We start from the raw sequence: 22,703 nt of genomic DNA, 5'->3' as shown, positions 1-22,703 counted from the left end.
GGTTTATTAACTGTTTAATATCTGTGAAAGTGCACAAATGTGGGAAAATGAAACAAAGCCGCTGGACGTCACTTTTCGGGATCCTCCAAAAAGTCCACTGAAAAAATCTTAGTAAATGACCACCATTTTACTGAGATTATATTTCATCCCATATCATCTCATTTCATTTAATTTCATTCCAGTTGATTAATATCTCAAATTAATCATCTTCATTTCATTTCACTCCATAATATAATATTTATAAAAATATGAATATAAATTAAAATAAGACATGACTTAAAGGTCTTAGTTACCAGGTCAGAAAATCCCTTATAAATCTGACTGACTGACACTTCGCTAAAATATGGTAGTTCTCAAATATATTAAGTGTATAATCTATGGTAATAGTGTTCTGTCCTTCTGCTTGCGTTCAAAATTGCTGTTTTGATTTTTCTTCGATTTATTTTACTTTTATCAATAACGTTTCACACTACGACTGAAAAACATTGTGTGAATTGTAATTTTAACCTGACCGAGATTTAAAACCATGTATATGCTCTCCTGTGCTATTTTTAGATGATTTACTAATTGTGTATGAAGATGAAGAAAATATAAATATTTAAAGTATATATGTGTGTTTTTTTATACCCTAATAACTACAATTGGATAAAAATTCATTAGGAACATCTTAAACATAAAGAAAAGTTCTTGGAAGTATCTCACAATCCGACACTTATTTAAATAGAAAATTAAGCTCAAAACTAATTTTTATTTTTATTATATTTTTTATAATAGTGGCGTCAATTTCAATATATTTTTTAGATATCCAACACATTTAAGAATTTGAATCAGTCCATTTTTATTGTAATATTTAATTTTGATGTCCATCTTGGGCCCAGCACACTGGAGAGTGGGCATTCCCCTTTCGTTTTCTTTCAAAATGTTTATTGAGAGGGTTCAATAACTCACAATTATTATGTACGATGTTACTTAATTTTTTCTGATCCTACACTTGCTGTATTCTTATCTCATTTAATTTCATTTAAATCAATTTTCATATTTTTGTTTCGGCTACGCCCTGCCTACAAATAACTCGCTGAAGAGCTACGTTCCCTTTATGTATCCAATGTACGAAACAAATAAAACAAAAGAGGTAGGTAGGCATTGGCGAGTAGTGAGTAGACCGCATTAAATTTGATGGATATTTGTTTATTAGTTTAATTTCATTTTTATTTAGTCATATCAACATCAAGAGTTTCGAATTTTAATTTTATGGTTATGGTGTTAGGAGTAGTCACATCTGCTACTAATATATCGGCACCATTAAATAAACCCAAATCTGTTAATTTCTTCTTTAAATTATCTTTTGTCCTTTCTTCAATGCTCTTAATAGATGACATGTATAATGTTTTATTGCATCCATTAATTACAGTGGTTATGCCTGAAAAATAAATTTAATTTTATTCATAAAATTGAATGAAATGTGAGCATCAAAAATTAGTGTTTACCTGGACTTTTCATCAAATAAGCTTGATCTTCGCAAAGTTTTGTATAAATATATTGTAATGTAGCATCAGGATCGATTTTCATAACCCTAGTAGAATTGCAACAAGCAACGCAATCAGGCCTTTTCTCTGCACTAAATGTATATGTATACACACCATCAGCCATATTCAGTACCATGTAGTTGTTCATGTTCACACAACAAGATGAAGCTAGTTTAAATACCTGTGCCAATATTATTCAAAGTATATAACAGATGAATCAACATTTTAAGGAATAGACTAATACAGACTATTAAGTCTATCGAGATTTTAAATAAATTGGGCTTTCACCTCTGTAGCACAAGCAGCAGCTATAGCAGCATTAGTACTGGCAACAGCTGGTATAATGTTCTTTAAAACTCCTTGGGTCAACCTGTATGTAACATTAGCAATCCCATGCTTCATTGCCCTTTCTTGGGCCTTTTCATACACCCACACGACATGCTGTGGATCATCACCATCTAAAGTTGTTGAACTACCCCATGGATTCTCCTTTGCCCATTGAATTACTTTAACATATTCAATACAATGTTCTGGTAGTCTGGAAATAATATATGAGTCATGAGAATATTGAACACTTTGTCATTTGTAAATTAACAATTGAATAGATATATAGTTACACTAATTACCTTGGAGTGTTAGCAATGGTGCACAAAGGGAAAGTTTTTTGTGGGGGATATAGATCTAAAGTACACTCAATACACGCACTCATGCCAGGTAATATAACTCTAGCATTGCCTTTAAATCCCTCAGTACCTCCATCCACCATTGGAATTACACTACTCTGGTCCAAACTTCCTGTCAAATTACAAATTAACAAAATTTAAAATGCAATAGGTAGATACTATTGAAAGTTAAAACAATAAAGATGGATATGTTGCTAACATTGTTTTTTTTTAGAATATTTTCAAAATATGAGCAATGAAAAATTCGTAATCATAATAAATTATTTATATAAATATTTAACAATTTTTTATTCAAGTTTAATTTTATTTATTCTGTCTGAAATTATCTCTTTAGGCACAAAGTATTTAATATTATTTTCTTACAAAAGGTTTTAACAAATTATATTTTTATAATAAAAGTGTAGAAAACTAGAACATGTTAATGCCTTGTGGCAGGAATAGGTAAATACCTTTTCCTAGGCTCAAGATACACACTCTGCCAGTAAATAAAACACTACCTACTACCAGGAACTTTAAGAAAATAAACTATTACTGTCATCATTGTACTGCAACAAGGATACCAGCATTCCATTAAGCCATCTCCGAGCAATAATTGAGTCAAGTCCACAAACAACAATGTGGAATTGTCTATAAAAATCTTCATCAAGGTCCTGAATGGCACAGTGGTGAGCTACAGCTTCACAACCAGGAACTCTGTAATGAAAAGAAATACCAAAGTTCAAAACAACAAAATTTATTCAACAAAAAATACAACAACTGTCATTTTAAGTAAAATAAGTGAATGATGATCACATTTTAAGAAAAAAAATTTTGGCAAATATATTTAATTTCATTTTAAATGACATCAAATACCAAATGTACATAAATTGTCTCAATAATGAAAAAAAAACAGCTGAAGCACAGTGCCCGCAGTGTGGTGTGGCTGGGGGTGTCTATCTTAGCTTAAAAATGCATGTTCAAAAATGCCAAAAAGGAATTGAAACCACAAACTTGGTTTGCTTAGGAGATAAATATTGTATAATGTTTGTGCCATCATCAATATTTTATTGGAGATGTTAATAAAAATATATAACACAGATCCTACTAATATTACAAACGGAAAGTTTGTAAGAATGTATAGATGTATGTTTGTTACTCTTTCACCAAAAAACTACTTGATGGATTTTGATGAAACTTTACAATAATATAGTTGACATTGACTATAATAAATTATAAAGATATAGTGTGAATTACAAAAATATAATGATAAGTGTCAAGTAAGTAGGAAAGAAATCTGCCATCTTATTTTGATAATCAATAATAAATTACAGTTCCCGAAGCAAGCCCAGGGCGGGTCGCTAGTGTATAGAAATAAAACTAGAAATCAAAAAAGTTAATTGTTAATTTAAATGTAACAATATCAAATTAAATTTACTTTAAATCTATATTATTTAATATATTAAAATCAAAGGTAAGATTTATGACATGGGAATAAAAGTACTAACACTGTTTTCACTACTTTGGATGCACTTCAAAGTCTAGTTTAGAAAATGTTGAAAATCTACTTCCTGTCAGGGAATCCTTTTGAATTCATACATCCATCGCCTCCTACATCGTGTAAAGACTTCCCCCATTATGCAATATTTTTATCAAGATTTCACAAAATGATGAACGTTCATATAGAAAACGTAACAATTATCATAATGGGATAATAGATGTTTACTTCTATTATAGATAATTACTTCAGGGACCCCTACTATTTGTAAGTGTGTAACTTTATGTATTTATTTAATAATTTAAATAATAACTATTGTACATTGATAACATTCAATTAAACACTAACTCTACTCATCACAATTACATTTGTACCTTTTATTGACAAATTCCACAGCACATTTAGCTTTAGGTAGGCCAATATCATTTCTTCTGAACAAAAATTGCCGGTTTAAATTTGATAATTCTATTGTATCCATATCTACAATATGTAACTTTTTGAAGCCCATTAAGGCTAAATCTTTCAATAATTCACAACCAAGACCACCTGCTCCAACAATGAGAACTTTACAACAGTTCATGATGAAATTTAGAATTTCTGCTGAAGCTTCAAAATCCGGATGGCAGAAAGGACCAGATCTTTCCAGCAGCTTCCTTATATGTTGCCATCTCCTATTTTGATAATCAGCCGTTTGAGATTCTGAAGTCATGACTGAAAAATAAATACATTACACTATTTAAATACATACACATTGAAAGAACTGAGATATTATTCTTTTAAACCACACTTGTGTGTACTTCAGTAATATGCAGCTAATCAAAACGAATATTCAATAATTAGCAATAAGAGATGTATTTATTACTTTCTTTTATTATTTTTATTTAAATTTGTAATTAATGATTCAGTATTCTTTCAAAATACTTTATGTACGTACCTATTTCTATTTCCAATAAGTTTTAGTGCAATAAATATAATGACAATAAGTATGATACCTACCTAGAAGAGGTATGTAGTAGGTAGGTAGGTACGGTACCTTTTCTGTTAATTTTTTTTAACTTTGCGGTTAAAAAGTAATTATTTAACATAAATCGCCTTATTTTCATAGACCAAAGAGTATAACCATGTAGTACAATAAGTAATAGTAGTAGTATTTCGCCAATTAATACTTACGTGTGCTACATATGTTGAAGGTTTAAAGTTAATTGAAAACACTAAAATTCGAAAAAAATCGATTAAAATTTTAAAACGTATTAAAGAAAAAAGTGACTGCGGAAGTATTCCTTCATTTATAAATCGCAACTTAAGGCGAAAGGCACGATTATAATTTAGTCGATGAACAGATGTCACATCGACTATTGCGAGTCACTGAAAATAACTATCGCGAGTAAATCAGAGTGTAATGAATGAATCATGAATCAGAATTAAGTATTACTACTGACTTTTTAAATACCCAAATGTTGACGTCCAAACTCAAAGGAATTTTTAAATAGATTAATATTCTTTACCTCCAAGATAAATCACTGAACTATAATACATGATCAAATTTGGATTTATGCAGATATCATATTTAGATCACCTGTGACAAGCGCTTTTTTTCTCATGCTAAATAGAGAAAGGTATAGGTACGTCGAAGCTCACGCGTACTGTCTACTTATGGTAGCACTGTCTTTGTGGTAAAAGATCAGTCCACTCCAACAACTTCAAATGGTTAGGTAGTATGTTGGTATTTAATAGAGGTATTAAGCTTTACTTTTATTAATAAAGTAAAAGAAAATGCAAATATACTAGATTTCAGAATTAGGGCTTTAAAATACTTTTAAACATAATTTAATACACATACACACGGGATTCACGATTTTATGCATTTAAAATAATGGGTTTTAATTAGTAGTTAACTTTCCTGTTATATCGGATATCCCTATACACACCCAAATAAACTATTACCGAAGATTGGTAGAAAGCCATAAATTAGTTATTTCAAGCGGTATACGCTCAATTCTGAATACCAATAAATTGCGTACTCTGTCTGCAAAGAGCAACTAGAGACATTAATATCAGTTAATCAAAGAAAATAGACACAAGACCAATCAATAAAAATATCTTAAAAAATGCATGTTAATCAATTTTATTCTCTCATGAAAACTCCAAACTAGTTAGGTAATTACCTGTGTAAAACTAAATCTACGTTCAAAAATTTACATTCTATAGTCGAATCATTCAAACCTGATTACGTTCTATTGGTGCCATTCATTTGTTGAAAATGGAGGCGTGATGGATGTGAATTTGTCGCAGGTCTTCAATTTTCAAGTTAGCGGTAGTGAGGTTTTTAGGGTAAGTTGAAACCTTTCAGCACTGGTTTCGGTATCTGCAGTATTTAGAATATTTATTGGAATAAGATTTGTGACCACAAACCGCGAAATATCCTCTAAAATTGAGGGAGAGACTGCGAACATTTTGAAGTCGAGTGTTGCTTGCAATTTAACCATGCGGATATAAAGATGAAGGAAAAATATCTGTTGTCAAACATATGATTTTAAATTCAGTGAGTTCAGTGCATAATTGAAATAAATATCACATTGGTGATTTCCGTAAAACTGATCAGTATCACACGAAATATACTGTTGATACCTACAGTATTTTATAACAGTTCATATTTATGTTGCTTTCAAATCAAACTTACGTTTGTAAATGTCTTGTGATAAAGTCATTAAATTGTAATTGTTAGGTGTAACATGGCTGGTAACAAAGTGAATACAAAATCAAAGGGAAAAGAAGATAAAAGCAAATCAAACAATAGAGGCAATGGACAAACCAATGAAGAAAATGAACTCCCAGACTATGCCTTACTCAGAAAACCTATCTTGACCAGTATCACTAGTTTTGGTCAAGCAAGAAAAATATTTGACTTAGCCACTGAAGAGGTAAGAAAACCACTTACTGACTTATTTATGAAAAAGGTATAACAAATGTTAAAAACATTAATAACATAATTTTTATGAAACTCTTAATTAACCCACTTGCTTAGTAAATGCTGAAAGATAACATTGAAAAAGGTACAATTGATCATTTTCTTTCAAAAATATATTCTCAAAATTACATATCTATATTCTATTATTTAAACAGGGTTTGGTGTTCTAATTACCCAATGGTTGGTTAAGTTGATTAGAGTTCAATTCTATTAAATGTACTGAAGTTGTATCTGAATAAGTATTATGTAATGCAATGCTTTAAATAAAAAAATAATTTGTCAGTTGTATTATTTCAAGTTTCTCACTTTATGAACTATATAGACTATACAGATAAATCTTTAATGGCTTATAAAAATTTCAGCTTAAAAATTTACTATCTAATGAGTGTGATATTTTGTATGAATGCAAAGTTTGCCGAAATATATTCAGAAGCCTAGCAAACTTTGTATCTCACAAACGCGTTTACTGTAAAGAAAAGTTCAGTACCACAATTCATGGACACTTTGTTAAGGCTACCTCAGCAGTGAGTATGTTTATTACTTAATATAGTATTTTAATCTCATATTGAATATAAAGTTTGTGTGGTCAAAAATTTATAAAAATATGGTTGAAAAGTAGTAGTAGTAATTGTTAATGTATACTTTTAATAACCCTTTAAGGCAGAGGCCTAAAGTCTATCTGATCATAAGTGGTCATTGTAGCTCAACACATTGACAATGTCAAGAAAACAGGTTAACAGCTGCCACTATCCATATACATTCAGATTATGTGTATTATTATTTTAGCTGAAAGAATTAATGAAAATAAAACATTTAGAAGAAGAATATCAAGAGTCCTTGAAAGAATCTGTAACAGAAGATGCTGAACACAGTGACAGCGATGAAAGGATTCCACTTTCAAAAGATTTAACTGAAATTGTTGAAAAAATTGCACACAAGAATAAGCGCAAAAATAAATCTGAAGAAACTCAGGTTGTCTTACAAAAAATACCAAATAGCTCAGTTGCTGTGTTTCAAACAGTTGAAGAAGATGAGATGAGTCAAAATGATAATATTCAAAAGCAGGTGTGTTGATAGAGACTTAATTTCTGTGACCTGCTTCTCTTAGTTGATTTTTATAATTGAATAATTATGCTTTTTTACTTTAATATGTATTTTACAATTATTCCATTACAGCCCAGGCCATTTTATAAGAAATCTGAATCATTGAATTTATTCAAAATGAAAATTGAGCAGATACTGAAGTTCATTCACAACATGGACATCACCGCTCATCTTGACTAAAGTTTAAAGTCGCTTTTGTAAAAAATTACTGCTATTGTACTATTAAAGAGAAACCTAATGATTCACAGTAGAAATAACTTGGGCTTTAGTAGTAGCTTGTGCAGTCTCACTCCGTCAGCAACTAAGACAGAATAAAGAGACACATGTTGAGGGAGTTAAGTACGAATATAACATTAAAACAATATCACCATGGACAGATTTGAATGGACATACCAGGACAGACAATATTCCCTGGCCCAAAAAGTATTCTTTGTTTTAGAGCTTTGCTTATGTAAATAAGCTCAATATAACCTGGTTAGGTTGTTACAGGGGCCCAGAGATATCACAAAGTAAAAGCCACCATCCTTGGAGTTATGCAGCGGAAGTGATAATTGGATGATAATATAATAGTTGTTATACCCTTTAAGCCAAATACACCTCTGCAGTGTAGCAGAAATATAGCTTTTAAAACACTCCTCCCAATAATTTTGCAAGTTTCATTTTAATTACACATTATAATTTTTTCATTTAGTGAATTATTTATAAACATGAACTGGATAATGTGTATTTTTTACTTAGAAAACTTATAATTTAATTCCATAATTCAATTACTCAATATGTGTTTACCAGATCAGTTTGTTTCACTGAATCAATTCTTTTTTCGCTCAGGTTAAAGAAATTGAGAAAATAACATCGAGAGACGTAGCTGTACTTCAAAGTGATGGTAACTTTACAATACAAAGGTCCATGCCTCATAACACAGAGAATGTCATACAGATCAGTGATGATGAAAATGATGACACTGGAGTTCTTAAATGTAAAACATGTAAGTGCCTTATAATTATATTGAAATTAAATTATTTATCCATCCAAATATTATTTACTGGTAGTGGGACCGCATGGAACCTTGCACAGGTAGGTATCACCACCCTACCTATTTCTAACTATAAAATTGTGACTTAGTCTTCATGTCCCATGGTGGGCAACTTACGTGCTCCAGTAAGCACAAAACATCACATGGACCATGAACTAGTACATCCATCTATGCGATAAAACCATATCCATGTAACCATAACCATGTAATATAATGATGTATGAATTACCACAATTATTTCTTATTCTTGTTGCTGTTTTAGGGTACTTTTCCTTCTTAATATTTTTTTCTGATTTAAAAATGATGAATTATTCAATATAGTTCCTATGAAAGAAGGTAATGTATTAGCTAGTTATTTAAAGAGTGGCCTGATTAAAAAAAAACACTGCCGCAAACCCAACAAATGGCAAACCCTTTTCATTGTGGACTTAGAATGCACAATACATATTCTTTAAGTTGTTGCAGAAGTAATGTTCAAGTACAAACAAATGTACAAAAGAGGAATTATTGATGTAAACATGGCAACAAACATTTGAAAGGCCCATTTATGCAAATCTGAAATTATTGCCAGTTAGAAGTGCAATATATTTTCACATCATTTATGTTTGAAAAAAACTTTGTCTTTTATTCCAGGTGATCTACAATTTTCTACACTAAAAACACTTAAGTTTCACATGAAGTACAAACATTTAGAAAGTAGACTTGTATACCCATGTCCTGATTGTTTGGAAATCTTTTCTACTTCATGGAGTGTTTATAGACATCTTTTCAAAGTACACAGGTAGTTAGTTCAATTACTCCGAATTAATTAATACTCCTAGTAAAGTACAGGATTTCGAAAATATACGCAAAATATTTAGTGAATTTTATTGAATATTCAGTATATTTTAGTGAATATTCAGTATATTTTGCATTAATTTTGGAGATTACTCTTCATGAATGTTATATGTAAATTTTATGAATACTTAAAGAAGAAGCTATTTTGATGAACGAAGTTATTTTTATTAAATTGATTTAACTAGTCATGATACACGCGAGGAACAAGCTATTAAGCTTATTTGGTTTTTTGTGCAGAAAAACTGCTGCTCAAATAAGAAGATTACGAGAGTCGATACAGTCCAAAGCTTTTAGAATGAATAATCCTCCTGCATCCTATGAGAGACGCAAGAATAACGCAAAAGCTGCTGCTGCTAATAAAATTAGTGAGGAGGAAAGAATAGACCAAGAGAATCAGGTTTGGCCTTACCACTAACTTTATAATATTATCAGATTGTATTTTCTTTGTTTTGTCGTCTTTCATTGTGTAAGTTTTCCAATTCAATACATCATATGTACTAAAAGGTAACTACCCACACCCTCTAATTACCGAATCGATTGTATACTGCATTCATGGATGAATCAAACGATTTGGCGATTCTACAAACCAAGCTAATTTTGATTTCGAGCAGTAGGGCGTGAGGAGCGGGCACGCATCAATGCAACACTCTCAACCTATCATTCGGCATTCGACACTTTATATTTTGTTTTTATTTTGTATGCACCAATGATCGCATTCGCAAATTTCGCCTAATGTTGTACAGCTACCACAGTCCACGAAAACCAGATAGACCTTACTTAAACCCTATGCACTGTTAACAAAACTTATGTATGCCATCCATAATCGTGATATGATGATAAACACTCCAATCCATTATTATTAAATCAGTCATGATCAGACGAATTAATTAGTAGATTATTTATGTACTCCATAATAACATTGTTTGATCGACTTAACATTATGAGCAGGCGTGGATGGACAACATGGAGGGCGACGGAGAGGTGCCGCGGTGTGGGGGCTGCGGGCGCGCGTTCGAACGTCGCGCCGCGCTCGCCGCGCACACGCACACCTGTCTCACTCGCACGCGCGCGCTCGCCGCCATCCGTCGCACCGACCGCGCAGACTCTAAACGCATCGAGATACAGATCCGCAAGGACTACAATAAGGGAGAGCCTTCGATCTTTCAACTGCCTCTCAAACCGGTCGACGCCGACGGTCAGTTTGCATTTTTCATCTGTGGAATTAATAAATGAAACCTTAGAAAATAGATAGTCAATCACTTTCGATTTTCAGAAAACAAAGTCGTTGTCCGAGACGAAGCAAAAGAAGAAATAAACGGTTCCAAAAGTCCGCAAATCGAAGAACAAGAAAAGGAAGAAGAAGAAGAGGAGAAGGAAGCCGATGAATCTATGGAGGTCAGCGAAGAAGAACGCGAGCCCTCAGAGTCTCCGGAGAAAACAGAGGAGCGACCGCGGAATGTCACTCCGGAACCAATAATTCGGCTGCCTTTCGCCCAACATTTGGAAAAAAGTAATCTCATGGCACTAAAACAAAAGATAAAACCGCATATCGAAATGGACAGCTTACTTTGTAAAAAGTGCGAGACGAAATTCAATAATGCACATGAGCTTTTCGACCATGCCGCATCACATCATAATTGGATGAGATACGCTTGTAAATTATGTAACTTTAAACACTACTGCTTTGAAAACTTACCGGAACACGTAAAAGTGGTCCACAAGTTGAAAGGAGATAAAGATTTCGTTTATAGTACTGTAAAGGCTATAAACGGACCTGAAGCCTTGGAAATGTGTAGAATCGAGGAAGATTCAAATATTTCAAATGACACCAGCCCTGATTCTAGACGACCCAGTAGATGTTCCAGTGATTCGAGTCGATTATCTGATGACAGCTCTTCAAGTAGTACTCGCGTTGAAATAGGAACCAGGAAACGTAAATTACATCACAGTAAAATACAAAGGAGACGTGAACCTACAATAATTGGTAAGAGAGTACTAAGAATTCTTATTGAAACATCCATCCATCCAATTATCCATATTTTTAATAATTTTAACATGTTACAGATAATGACGAAACAAAAGAGAAAGAATCAAACACTGGAGAAAATGTTTCTCCCAGTAAAATAATTGAAGAAAATTCATCAGATATTGACGATGCTGGTGAAAACTTATCTAAAAAACAGAAGATTGTAACAACAACCGTAGCTTCACGAAGACCAGTCCGTAGAAGAACCAAACGCAAAAACGAAGATTTTGAATATGACTTATCAAATTTATTGAAAATGGAAGCACAAGGTTATCGAGATTCCCAGTCTGTAGTTACAACTAAGGCGAATCAAACGAAGAAAAAGATTCAAGAACCAGCTGTGAACTACGATAGTTTCAACAAAGAATGCTCCGGTGCATTTCTATTGTTGTGTAAAAAATCTGTAGAAAAATCTGCAGCACACATGAAAATAACAAATTTTCCCGTTGTTGTGAATGTTCAAAAAGAAAGACGTCTATCAAACATTTTCGTGCGACCTTTATTACCGAAAAGCGTGCCTAAAAATGATAAAACATCACCCAAAAAAGACAAAGAGACTGATTCTAGTCCCACAATTGAATCTGTTTTCTACAAATCAAAAGACGATGGTGCTAAAGCTACTGAAAAAGGAAATTTAAACCAGAAAGAGTCTGTAGAAATCACAAGTTCAAATAAAGATCAACAAAATGTAACATCAGAATTATCCAAAAACAGTGTAAATGTACCTCCTCTTTTGCCGGTAAAATTTAGAAGACAGAGTTTAGAAGTAATAAATAACCCTTTAATTAATAAAAATATAAAAGATTTTACAAAAGCCGGAATGAAAACTAAAATACTAGTGATCAAACCAATTAAAAACCAAGACAGTGCAAAAGGAATTAACACACCTTTAAAGTTCCAAACAATTAAACTAAAGGATGCAAATAAACAGATCCCTGGTGAAGAAAAAATGTCTGATCAGGTAGTAGTAGTAAAAGTTCCTAAGGTTCCCGAGTGTGCCTTACCTAGACCAACGGCAGAATTAGCATCAGTTAATGAAATTGCGCCGGTTATTCCTAATTCAACTACTAGTTCGGACAAGAGTGATGATAACAAAAATATTTCTCCTAATAATTTCGATAAAGATACAGTTTTGAAGATAGGTGAAAGCAACAATAAAATTATTTCAATAGCAGATACAAAGTGTGCTAAACAAAGTGGTGATTGCAATGTAGATAGTAGTAATACTAATAATACAATTAGTAAACAGAATGATCTTGTTAAAGTTGTGAGTGAGTCTTCTAAATTATAATAAATTGCTTTTGCACAAATTGGTGTTGATTTAGGTTCAATTCTTTCAGAAGTGATAAATGGCTCATTTTTGTTATATGTCATCCTCTTGTAAATATATAAACATGTACATGATTATGATTTATTTTATTGACATAGAAAGTCGGCTCCTCTGATCACAACACAATTTTTATAACTTGTCTTGTAAACGAATATGCTGCAAAAACGCACGGGTAAAGGTTGCATTGCGGTCAAGACAAACCGAGATATTGTTCGTAACATTGTATATAAATGTTACGTACATAATGTATCATAACTAGTGGTAGTCTTTTAAGCCCACACAGGTAGGTACCACAACCTTGCCTATTTCGGCCCTGAGACATTTTTTTTATTTTTTTTTATTGCCCCTGTAGGCAGGCGAGCACACGGCCCACCTGATGGTGAGTGGTTACCGTCGCCCATTGACGTCAGCAATGCCAGGCGCAAAGCCAAGCCGTTGCCTACCGCTTAATATTCTCCACAAGCCTCGTTTGAAGAAGGACATGTCATAGCGCTCGGGAAACACCGTGGAGGGGAGCTCATTTCAAAGCCGGATGGTACGTGGCAAAAAAGACCTCTGTAAACGCAGTGTCGATGAGCGTAGTGGTTCCAGATAATATGGATGAACTTTGGTTCGATGGCGAGAGGTGCGATGATAAAAAGGAGATGACGGGATCATCTCAAACAATTCGTCAGAGCACTCCTCATGGAACATACGGTATAAAATACAGAAGGAACCGAAGTCCCTCTGTAGACCCAGAGGTTCCAAACGATCCGTGAGAATGGGATTATCGACAATCCGAACGGCCCTCTTCTGTATGGAGTCAAATGGAAGAAGCTGGTATCTGGGAGCCCCAGCTCAGTGATGGGAACAGTACTACACGCGAGGCCGGACTTGTGCTTTAAAAAGCAAAAGTCTGTCCAGGCGTGAAGTACCGCTTCGCTCTGTTGAGGACTCCCAGCATTTTGGACTACAATTTGACTTTGCCTTCCAAATGACTCCGAAATTGGACATCGCTCGAAATGTCGACCCCAAGTATTCCGATACTCTCAGAAGGTTGCAAGAATACTCCTTGGAATTGCGGCGCCATGACAAAGGAGTCCTTCTTCGCAGTGAAGGCGTAAACTTGTGTTTTTAACGGGTTGAACTGAACCAAGTTCAGTTCACCCCCATTCGGAGACTCGCCCCAGAGAGTTCTCTACTTCAGACACAAGTTTTGATCGTCTTTCTTGCACCACGCTCCGAGAGAAACTCTGATGGCTGATATATCGCGCAACCCTCGTGCTGTCATCCGCATAGTAATGCATGCCATCAATAGACAGCATGTCGTTGATATACAGGATGAACAGCATGGGGGAGAGTACCGAACCTTGTAGAACGCCAGCGTTAATGGTCATGGTATCAGAGCAGTCACCGTCTACAACGACGATGATGCTCCGCCCATCCAAAAAGATAGCGATCCACTTGCAGAGACCCTCGGGGATTACGTAAGATGGTAGCTTCAACAGAAATGCCCGATGCCAGACCCTGTCGAAGGCCTTCGCGATATCAAGGCCTCGCCCTTGCTCTCCAAGGCTTCAGCCCACCTGTGAGTAAGGTATACAAGAAGATCGCCAGCTGAGCGACCGTGACGGAAACCTTACTGTCGGTCACTGATGAGCTGGCGATCCTCAAGATACTTCAGGAGTTGTGTATTTATTATTCGCTCCATCACCTTAGAAAGCAAGGAAGATATCGCGATAGGCCTATAGCTCGATGGGTCCGACCGGTCACCCTTCTTGGGGATAGGGTGGACATGGGCGGTCTTCCATGAAGACGGAACCCTGTTAGTGCAATAAGAGAGGCGATACAAACGCGTTAGCGCAGGCGTCAGCTCATGGGCACATGTTTTCAGAACCACTACGGGGATTCCGTCTGTCCCACTCGACTTATGGACGTCCAGGAGTCGGAGCACCCGCCTGACTGCACACTGTGCGATGCTTCGCAGCTATCACACAGTGGGATGTTCGGTGGTGTGGCATCCCCATCATCCACAGTCGAGTTCGAGGCGAAGAGTTTGACCAGAAGGTCAGCTTTCTCTTTCGCACTATGGGCCAGACTGTCATCGGACTTGCGCAGTGTTGGGAGACTAGACCTGCAAAAATTTCCTTCTGCAGCTTTGGTGAGCGACCAAAAAGCACGGCTCCCAGAAGGATAGCTCTCTAGTCGCTCGCCAATTCTAGCAACGTGCTCCGACTTCGCCTTGGCAATAACAATAACCTTCTTGTGGGACCTGGAAGCGGCGTTATATTTCCGCCTTTCCTCTGAGACTATATGGTCCTGATTAATCCGTTTCGGTTTCAAGGACGAGGGTATTATATTACACAATTGAGACTTAGACCTCATGACTCCCAATTATCTGAGACCTCATGACTCCCAATTATCTGGGTGCGTTATTCGCCTTGTGATGCCTGAACGAATTAAAACGTGGAGGGCTCGTTCACCCGTTTTTGCAATAAATCAATAAAAAACTTAACAGACTACTCCATTATTTGTAAGCAGAGTAAACTCCAATCGTCGGTGGTACTTATCTACTGGCAGTTGTTGGCACACATACCATTCCTATACCTTATCTTAAGGCCTTTTTTTAGCAATGTTATTTTATTTTCATTCTGCAATGCAACAATCTTTGTCCAGCCGCGAAATACCGCTTTTAACATCTTTGTCGGGTATGCTCATTTATTTTTGCTTTCTAAGATATTTGGCATTCGTAAGAAGCGTTTCATATTCTACTAAACAGCTTGACCTGTAACTCACCTGGTGTTAAATGGTTACCGAAAGTCATTGACATACCATAATGTAAATGCTGCAATCAAGCTTGAGACATAAGATCAAAGTCCCTATTGCATTATATAATGGCTATCTCACCCTTTAATGCATGACTACTTCGTAGGAGAAATAAACAGGATAGTGACGCCTACCCATGCAAACTCATAAAACGCTTGCACTTCAATTAATCGCATTTCTCATCGTCATTGTAGCGACTGTGACCATCCAGGTTTGAGCCTCGAAAGCTTACCTACTCGTTAGGGTACGCTGGCATAGCCTATCAAGCCTCCCAGCTTATGGAGGAAAAAAAGTTTGACCATCTATGCTGTTTCCTTTATAATGTCCATGCGCCCTAGCACCAGTAATTAACTTTTTCTAATATTCTTCATACCCTTATTTGGTATAACCGTATATACCATTAACAATCAATCTTGCATAGATAAAATTTCTAAAATAACATGGTAATTGTTTTCTTAGCTATGAGGAATAGTTTTTGCAATAATCTGCACCCCTATTCAGCTAATACGTAATATATTTTGCAATAGGAAGATGTAACCAAGTACCACCATTAACTGCTTAGAACTGAAGCTCAACGGAAACTCAAATCATCAATCACCCATCTCAAGTGACAGTGATTAATTATTAAATAATAAATAAAAAATGCAGGTTGAAACAAAAAATGACTTTTGTAATAATTAAATTTATTTGAAATACAAGTATTTTCTCATCAATTCACATGAAATGACTTTTTAAGCATTCTTAGCAAGAGTATCAGCTTTGGCCACAACCTCCTCAATAGGTCCAACCATGTAGAATGCTACTTCTGGCAAATGATCATAGTCCCCTGCTAGAATTTTGGAGAATCCTTTGATAGTTTCCTCAAGTGGTACTAGTTTACCCGCATGTCCAGTGAACACTTCAGCTACTTGGAAAGGTTGTGAGAGGAACCTCTGAATTTTACGTGCACGTGCCACTGTCAACTTGTCTTCTTCAGACAACTCATCCATACCCAAAATAGCAATAATGTCCTGCAGGGATTTGTAGTCCTGAAGAATTTTCTGAACTCCACGTGCAACATTGTAGTGCTCAGCTCCAATAATATTGGGGTCCATGATACGGGAAGTTGAGTCAAGAGGATCCACAGCTGGGTAGATACCCAATTCAGCAATGGCTCTGGAGAGTACAGTGGTAGCATCCAAGTGAGCAAAAGTGGTAGCTGGAGCAGGATCTGTCAAGTCATCAGCTGGTACATAAATAGCCTGCACAGATGTGATGGAACCTTTCTTGGTGGTGGTAATTCTTTCCTGCATAGTACCCATGTCAGTAGCCAGAGTAGGCTGATATCCTACAGCAGATGGGATACGACCAAGCAGAGCAGACACTTCTGATCCAGCCTGAGTGAAACGGAAAATGTTGTCAATGAAGAGCAGTACATCCTGTCCTTCTTGATCACGGAAATATTCAGCAACAGTGAGACCAGTAAGGGCAACACGAGCACGGGCACCAGGAGGTTCGTTCATTTGACCATATACTAGAGCTACCTTGGATGTTTTGTCTTTTAGAGAAATCACACCAGATTCAATCATCTCGTGGTATAAATCATTTCCTTCACGAGTACGCTCTCCTACTCCAGCAAACACAGAGTAACCACCATGGGCTTTGGCAACATTGTTGATCAGTTCCATAATCAATACAGTTTTGCCCACACCAGCTCCGCCAAACAACCCAATCTTTCCTCCTTTGGCATAAGGAGCGAGCAGATCGACGACTTTTATACCAGTTACAAGAATCTCCTGCTGCACAGACATGTCGACAAACTCTGGAGCTTCAGCATGAATAGCAGCAGTCTTGTCGGTGGGGATGGGACCGCGCTCGTCAATCGGTTCGCCGATTACATTGATGATGCGACCGAGGGTTTCAGCTCCCACCGGGATACGAATTGGTGAGCCAGAGTCTAGTACGGGTTGCCCACGGACTAAGCCTTCAGTACCGTCCATGGCAATGGTCCGAACTGTGTTCTCACCCAAATGTTGGGCTACCTCAAGTACGAGGCGGGGAGATCGATTTTGTACCTCAAGGGCATTTAGAATCGGAGGCAGGTTATCTTCGAACTGCACATCTACCACAGCACCGATAACGGCAACAACCTTACCTTGGCCTTTTCCTGCAGATTTAGCAGCATAGTCCCTCTTGTTAACGGCATTGACTGCAACGATTTTTCCACATTCTGAAAGGGATTTCTCAGCAACTGATTTAACGGCTAAAATGCCGCTTCCAACTCGACTTATTGCCCCCAACATTTTCAGAAATCAGCTGCTCAGTCTGGAAAATGGGCTAGCCGCAAAATAAATTATGTAACCTAAAAGTCATAGAGTATAGACTTTTTCGTCCTAATCATACACATGCAAAGGCACAGGAAATTATTCAACTAATTTCCCGTACACTATAAAAGTCAAGTTACAAATTACCGTACATTTTTGTCAAATTACAAATCTGTAAAAATTGCTCAAAGTGTAAAGCCAAAGAACTTCAATTTCGGATTGAGTCCACCTTTTTTTTTCAGATTGCTAATCACCGTCGTCCTTAAAAAAATCTTCAATTCATATTTTAAACATATTTTGTTTTATTGATATTGGAATGTAGCAGAATTGAGTGCATTTATTTGAAATTGTAGTCATTTATGATGAAATGGTTTAAAATGAGCGAAATGGTGAAGCTCCGTAAGATTTTGACAGAATTCTAGACACATTGACTGCCTGTACTATACATATACACACAGCGACTTAGTTTTATTTTCTGACACTGGTGCACTTTCACTGACCTAAAAAGTTTAATGCGTTTCTATTATTAAATAGATATTGAAACCTAACTAATTTAACAAAATAAATCAACCTACGTCGGGCTTCCGTTAAAACATTATGATTTAGTTTCACTGAAGCTCTGCAGCTTTTAAATCGATTACCACGCTGCCATTCAAAAATTATGCGGGAATGCCGGTATTTTATTAAAGTAGATACAATTTTAACTTGATTATTTTTATTTAATCGTACCATATATGCTTTTTTTTAGATATAATCAATTTTAAGTATTTAAGTTTAATCTTTACTATGATGATGATGATGATAATGATGATGATTAATAATGAAAAATCAAACAGTTCACTTTCAAGGTCCTAAGCCAAAGTAATTGAAACAGAATGCACTTTCTTTTTAATATGTACCCTGTTTTTTGCCTAACCTAATCTGGTTTTACCTTGAATGGTGGGCGAGCTCACGGGGCTCAGCCTAAAAGAATTTGCTGACATCTACTCTGGAAAGAGAGTACTTAGCAGGATCTACCGCAAGATCGGAATCGCGCCCCACTAAATTTTTTTTTGCTAGAAACGCAATGGGCCCAGTTTACAAGTTCATTTTTTCCTTCCATACAATTTTTTGTATATTGAACCATAAAATGAAAATAAAAATTTGGCTTAAAAGATGATAAACACACTGTGTTTAACACAGGCTATAAATTAAAAAATGAAACATAGAGATGTCATTTTGTACTATATAAAGTACTCTACAGACAGAATTAAAAATAAAAAGAGAATTACACATAACCCATATGTAATTAATCAGTATTATCACTATTATATATGTGTATAATCTAGAGTTAAGCCATCGAATACATAATACACTTAAATAGAATAGCTTGGGTACCAATCCTATTTAACGAAATTCAGTGAAATGAAACTTTTACGTTAAATAAGGTTAACTTCTTAAAGAGCAAGTTTATTAATCAATGGAAATTATCTCAAAGAAACAAAAATGCTGAACAGCCGAGTAATAGCCCAAGTATGTAACAAAAAATTTGTTCTAAAAATTATATTTTTATTTCGTAGTGATACTTAATAATGTTATAGGTATTGTTACAACAACGACACAAAATTCGAAATATTTGTAACCCTGGAATCATCAAGTGCAATAAGATTTATCGAGAACACAGCACAGTTGCTGCTGAAGATAGCTATGTAAAGAAGTTTATGAAAGCCGTCGGATGGATGGATCAGGACAGAACTGTAAGTGCTGTTTTAAACTAAAAAAACGAAGCTCCTAAGAGAATTCTCAACATCATTTGGAAGATACAAAAACTCTGTAGAGTCTGACCCTATTAGAATAAGTGACATTCTTCTGTTTAGCGTTGGCTCCTGCATTGTGTATTTATTGACTTTTCACAGACATTTTTGTTTATTTGAAACATCTTTATGTTTGAAACTAGTATGCATTTTCGGTATGACATGGATTATAAAATATGTGATAGTTTTTTAGTATTTCTTAAAAATATGATTCATTAAGTCAACAATGAGCTCCTTTATTTATTTTTGAACATAATATCTTTAAAGACATTATCAATTTTGTTTTAAATGTTTATTTCATTTTAGTTTACAATTACTGTCCTTTAGATCCTAAAGGTGTTATTTTAAATTAAATGAAAGAAAATAGCTAGATATTTGTAACCTATGCATTGTTGTGCACTGATTGCTTAATTTTCTACATTGCTTCTATTTAATTTCCTCTTGAAAGTTATTTAAAAATATTAATAATTTTATTTTGACCAATTTTCTTCAGAAACTTCGATATTAATTTAAAATATTATTAAACAAATGTTTTCCATTCTGTTTTTATCTTAGTCTGTACACTCATAAATATTTTTTTCAGCGTTTAAAACTTACAGGTTATTTTCTATACGAAAGTATTCATGCTAATATTGCTTATGAAGAATGGTTTGAAAAGCTTGAACTTCCTGATACCCTTGCCTCCTGGTTTAGCATAACAGAACTACATGTGTGGTTGTTGATGGTCAGATACATGGCTGAGGACATAGCTCATACAGCCAAAGAGAAGAAAACATATGTTAAAGGAGATGGTCATTTTGTCAGGAATTGCATAGTGGAAGCACTGTGGGCTGATGTTTCTAGTAGGATTAAGCTATTAGAGGTGAAAATTTAATAAAAAAGTATATAATATAAAAAAAGGATTAAGTTTGTTTTGGCCTATGGAATAAAGATGCTTGGTGTACTCCTATTAGGGAATGACAGTATGCTGATGACTAAATCCCATAGGCAGGTACCAATTTTTCTAGTGAAATATGTACTTGGCTCATGTTCTTGAATGACTTTCACAATGTAGGAATAACATTATGTAATTCAAAAATTTCACCCTCAAAAATTATAAACTGCATAATGACAATATTTGAAACCTCAAGTCACATAATAGATAATTTTTATTTTCAAGCTGTTCTTCTACCTCTACCTTGCATGCCTTGCTATTTTCTTGAACAAACAAATTGTTTACATACTGAATTGAAAATAAAAACAAAAAAAAGATTACAAAACAAAAAACTTTAATTATTAAATATTTCAGGGTGCAAATCCATCAATTGCAAAGAAACAAGTATCAGAGCTCTCTGAACAATTTCAAGCTGCCCTTGTAGCCTACGATGAAGGTCTTAGTGATGATAAAATTTTAGCAGCAGCAATATGGAGAAGATTTTATTCATTATCAGAAAATACAGATGTTGAAAATGTAGAGAAAATTGTCAGTTTTATCAGGCGTCAGGTTAGTCTTTTTTTAATAGTAAGTTCATATTGTACCGGATTACCAGTAATTAGGTATATATATTGTTAAGTGTAGGTTGTTTAATGAAAGATCTCATGGCCTACCTGGTGTAAAATAGTTAGTGGAGCCGTCAACAACGTAAATAGTGCCACACAACTTGAGACATAAGCTCCAGGTTTCAGTACTACAGTCCAACAGCTACCCCACCCAACAAACTGGAACTGAAATTGCTGAATGCTGACACTTTAATAATCATAACTTTCAATGCATTTACTATATATACATATATAATATTTGAAGAGTCATAACATGCACTCAGAATGTGAATTTTAGTCACATATTTTACACTTGAACACAGTTGGCATATCAACAAGGCTCTGTCTCCTATTGTTTAGTGGAAGATTGCCTTATTCTCGAAACCCAAGAAGCTTGACCAATCTGTTTATTAATTATCAGACGTAAACAAATACTTATTCCGACCTAATATGTTAGGGGATGCAGCATTCATGTTGTGTCTATAGATTTCAGTATTAGCTTAATATCAGTGGAATGTGAGTTCTGATGATCTAAGCTAAAAAAAATAACATATATTTCATTACATCTTAATGCAGTTACATTAATAATACAGTTTTAAAGCACTTATAAACACACAATAAACAAAGATGTCCTCTGATTTGCAAATTAGCCCATAAACGCAACACACTGAATTTCTTGCCGGTTCTTCTCAACGGGTCGCGGTTCCGATCCGGTAGTAGATTCATTCGCGAAGCAGCTAGTGTTGAGTTGTTAGGTCTCTTTTGGAGGCGCTCGGGTAGCTGTTAGCAAATCTTACCCTTTCTAGTAATAGGCAGAGTGGTGGTACCAACCCGTGCGGACTCACCTACCTACCTACCTACCACCAGTAATTACGCAAATTATAATTTTGCGGATTTGAATTTTACTATACGATGTCATTCCTTCACTCTGGAAGTCAATCGTGAACATTTTTTAGGTACGTATTTCATTAGAAAAATTGGCACTTGCCAGCGGGATTCGAACACCGGTGCATCGCTAGGTACGAATGCATCGGACGTGTTATCCTTTAGGCCACGACTTAAATGGTGTCGGGAAATGAAGATACAACTATCTTATAGGTACTTATACTTAGCAGTCATCATTTGTTTTTGTTTGTTTCAGATATTAATATTAGATAAAATATCCAGTGAAGATCTAAAATGGAAACCTGAAATACCTTGGTTGAAAATTACTGGCTAGTATTTGAAATAAAACAAGTTAAATTATTTTTGAAAATGTTGTTGCGAATAGAATAATATATAAGAACTGTTCAAAATGTTTCAT

The 22,703-nt window shown here is 35.0% G+C and overlaps 4 protein-coding genes across 7 annotated transcripts; 2 read left to right on the top strand and 2 right to left on the bottom strand.

Moving 5' to 3' along the window:
• Positions 1-1,167: 1,167 nt before the first annotated feature.
• Positions 1,168-5,017, bottom strand: Uba3 (Ubiquitin-like activating enzyme 3). 3 transcript variants are annotated; one of them, XM_089729740.1, is made up of 7 exons: positions 4,854-5,017; positions 4,058-4,394; positions 2,742-2,902; positions 2,153-2,321; positions 1,815-2,064; positions 1,488-1,707; positions 1,168-1,420 (listed from the first exon to the last, which is right to left on the bottom strand). In XM_089729740.1, the coding sequence occupies exons 2-7, from the start codon at positions 4,390-4,392 to the stop codon at positions 1,209-1,211; spliced, it is 1,347 nt and encodes a 448-aa protein (XP_089585866.1). In that variant the 5' UTR covers positions 4,393-4,394; positions 4,854-5,017; the 3' UTR covers positions 1,168-1,208. The 3 variants fall into 3 exon arrangements, with proteins under 3 accessions (XP_089585866.1, XP_028030941.1, XP_028030940.1); XM_028175140.2 differs by lacking the exon at positions 4,854-5,017 and adding an exon at positions 4,618-4,844; XM_028175139.2 differs by lacking the exon at positions 4,854-5,017 and adding an exon at positions 4,680-4,805.
• Positions 5,018-5,706: 689 nt separating this feature from the next.
• LOC114243664 (uncharacterized) lies at positions 5,707-13,055 on the top strand. 2 transcript variants are annotated; one of them, XM_028175236.2, is made up of 10 exons: positions 5,707-6,014; positions 6,409-6,604; positions 7,014-7,175; positions 7,438-7,716; positions 8,584-8,740; positions 9,422-9,569; positions 9,863-10,022; positions 10,574-10,820; positions 10,899-11,609; positions 11,690-13,055. In XM_028175236.2, exons 2-10 carry the CDS (start codon positions 6,416-6,418, stop codon positions 12,940-12,942), a joined length of 3,306 nt encoding a protein of 1,101 aa, XP_028031037.2. In that variant the 5' UTR covers positions 5,707-6,014; positions 6,409-6,415; the 3' UTR covers positions 12,943-13,055. The 2 variants fall into 2 exon arrangements, with proteins under 2 accessions (XP_028031037.2, XP_028031038.2); XM_028175237.2 differs by having other exon boundaries at positions 5,937-6,225.
• Positions 13,056-16,452: 3,397 nt separating this feature from the next.
• Atpsyn-beta (H+ transporting ATP synthase beta subunit) lies at positions 16,453-18,482 on the bottom strand. The gene has a single exon (XM_028175160.2). The coding sequence runs from the start codon at positions 18,066-18,068 to the stop codon at positions 16,518-16,520; it is 1,551 nt and encodes a 516-aa protein (XP_028030961.2). The 5' UTR covers positions 18,069-18,482; the 3' UTR covers positions 16,453-16,517.
• Positions 18,483-19,293: 811 nt separating this feature from the next.
• Positions 19,294-22,695, top strand: Uqcc1 (Ubiquinol-cytochrome c reductase complex assembly factor 1). The gene is made up of 5 exons (XM_028175273.2): positions 19,294-19,601; positions 19,670-19,825; positions 20,466-20,744; positions 21,171-21,365; positions 22,542-22,695. Exons 1-5 carry the CDS (start codon positions 19,575-19,577, stop codon positions 22,617-22,619), a joined length of 735 nt encoding a protein of 244 aa, XP_028031074.2. The 5' UTR covers positions 19,294-19,574; the 3' UTR covers positions 22,620-22,695.
• Positions 22,696-22,703: the final 8 nt, after the last annotated feature.

The sequence above is a fragment of the Bombyx mandarina genome, chromosome 09 (assembly GCF_030267445.1).
Source record: "Bombyx mandarina strain Sakado chromosome 09, ASM3026744v2".
In the NCBI taxonomy this organism is placed as follows: Eukaryota; Metazoa; Arthropoda; class Insecta; order Lepidoptera; family Bombycidae; genus Bombyx; species Bombyx mandarina.
This window is presented reverse-complemented; position numbering and strand designations above follow the sequence as displayed.